The 2,261-nt window shown below is 49.0% G+C and overlaps 1 protein-coding gene across 1 annotated transcript in view; it reads left to right on the plus strand.

The window, feature by feature from the left end:
- Nucleotides 1-2,261, plus strand: part of Slc29a2 (solute carrier family 29 member 2) — a 9,775-nt gene that overhangs the window by 4,837 nt on the left and 2,677 nt on the right. The window contains exons 8-10 of the mRNA XM_010636170.3: nucleotides 755-891; nucleotides 1,146-1,251; nucleotides 1,353-1,438. Of these exons, the coding sequence (XP_010634472.1) occupies nucleotides 755-891; nucleotides 1,146-1,251; nucleotides 1,353-1,438 (329 nt within the window). The remainder of the gene's footprint in view (nucleotides 1-754; nucleotides 892-1,145; nucleotides 1,252-1,352; nucleotides 1,439-2,261) is intronic.

The raw sequence follows: 2,261 nt of genomic DNA on the forward strand, positions 1-2,261 counted from the left end.
AACACTTCTAGCCTCAGTTTTACTTGTTTTTTTGGTACCAAGAATCGAACTCAGGACCTTGCACTTTCAAGGCAGGCGAAAGAACCACTGAGCTAAATTCCCAGCCCTGTTTTTAAGTTTTTATCTTTTTTTGAGGCAGGGTCTCACTATGTAGTCCAAGCTGGCCTTGAACTTGCTATGTAGCCCAGGCTATCCTCAAACTCATGGCAATCCTCCTACCTCAGCCTCCTGAATGCTAAAATTACAGCCACCACCCCCAGCTAGCCTCAGTTTCACTTACAAAGCAACGGCAGTGAGAGAACATGTTAAAAATGCTTATCTTGGGGCCAGGGATTTAGCTGCCGCCTGCCTCAAAAGCACAAGGTCCTGAGCTTGATCCCCAGTACCAAAAAAAAAAAAAAAAAAAGCTTATCTTGCTGGGCATGCTGGCACATGCCTGTCATCTTAGCACTTGGGAGGCTGAGGCAGGAGGATCATAGTGAATCCAAGCCCAGTCTGGGCTACATAGTAAGTCTGAGGGCAGCCTGAACTACATAGTGAGACACTGTCTCAAAACAAAACAAAAATGCTTATTTTGTTCCCTGGCACATGCACGTGCTTAATAGATGGTATAATGCACTCAAGAATTCCTTTCACATGCACCTGGGCTAGAGGAAGTTCACTTGTTTTAATTGCTGGGATTCTCCCTTCTTTGGGCCTGGCTGTGAGGAAACCTGGATCACGGGCATGACATTACCTTTCCCTCTTTCTCCAGATGAGAAGAACGGGATTCCCAACAGCCCCCAGAAAGCAGCCCTGACTCTGGATCTTGACCTTGAAAAGGAGCCAGAGCCTGAACTAGATGAGCCTCAAAAGCCAGAAAAACCTTCAGTCTTCATTGTCTTCCAGAAGGTTCGGCTGGGACATAGCTCCCAACCACCATCCCTGGGAGGAAGGGAAGGACACCCTCTCCAGCCTTCACCAGATTCTTAGATTAGAACGATGCCTTAGTACTCTCTTGTCCACTCCAAGGTCACAGGGTCAGGGTAGGTCAGGGACTCAGCTGGCCAGGCCCAAATGTCCTGCCAGTGGGGGGCAGAGAGGGTCGGCTATGTACTGGGCCCAGGGCTGCCCTGCCTGCTCACACCCCTGCCTCCGGCTCCCAGATCTGGCTGATGGCGCTGTGCCTTGTGTTGGTCTTCACAGTCACCCTGTCGGTCTTCCCTGCCATCACAGCCATGGTGACCAGCTCCACCGGCCCGGGGAAGTGGAGTGAGTGTTGGGATGCTGAAAAGGAGAGGGGAAGCAAAGGGGATAGAGGGAAGAGGGGAGTCAGGGGCCAGGTGAATCGCCATCCCTGTCTGTCCCATCAGGTCAGTTCTTCAACCCTATCTGCTGCTTTCTGCTCTTCAACATCATGGACTGGGTGGGCCGGAGCCTGACTTCCTACTTCCTATGGGTGAGCACACTGGGCTGGGTGAGCCGTAGTTTTAGGAAGTAGTTAGGGACCAGAGGGCATGAAATTACATAGAAAGATGACAGTAGCACTCCAGATGGTCTGGCAATGGAACAGCCTGCCAAGTGGCCATGAGTACCTGGGCCCTGGGGTATGCAGCTCGTCAACAGCAGAAGCCACGTCCAGCTGACCTGTGTCCCCAGCATCTAGCCCAGAGCCCAGCTCTTGTGCTCCAAGAATCTTACAAGGTGGTTCCTGTATCCAGAGAGGGGTTGGGCAAGATTTCTGGTTTTTGTGTTGCTTTTAGGCAAAGGGTTGTTTCTTTACGTGTGACCTCCTGAGGACATATACTAAATGCAGCAAAGCAGAGTTGAGCTGCTCTGCTGTTGGGGGACAGTGCTGGATCTCCAGCTTCCCACCCTGCCCAGAACCCATTCTGGGAGAGGTCAATAGTCAAGTTAGAGCTGGATAGAAGAAATATGCCTAGGGTACTATGCAATATACAGTATTGTACAATAGCACAGTAGGGTGACTACAGATAATAATACTGTAGTGTATGTTTTATAAAAGCCAGCAGATAAGATTTTGAATATTTTTACCATGAAGAAATGATATATGCTTAAGGAGCTAGAGATAATTACTCTGATTTGAACATTATACAATATATGCATGTATTAAACATCACACGAGGGCCAGGGATTTAGTGCAGTGCTGCTGCCTGCCTTGCAGATGCAAGGTCCCAAGTTCAATCCCTGGTACCCCCCCAAAATCATGTGGTATCCCACAAATATGTGCGATTTTTTTTTTTTTTTTTGGTTTTTTGAGA

This window comes from Fukomys damarensis, unplaced genomic scaffold (assembly GCF_012274545.1).
Source record: "Fukomys damarensis isolate Sample0158 unplaced genomic scaffold, DMR_v1.0_HiC HiC_scaffold_27, whole genome shotgun sequence".
Taxonomy (NCBI): Eukaryota; Metazoa; Chordata; class Mammalia; order Rodentia; family Bathyergidae; genus Fukomys; species Fukomys damarensis.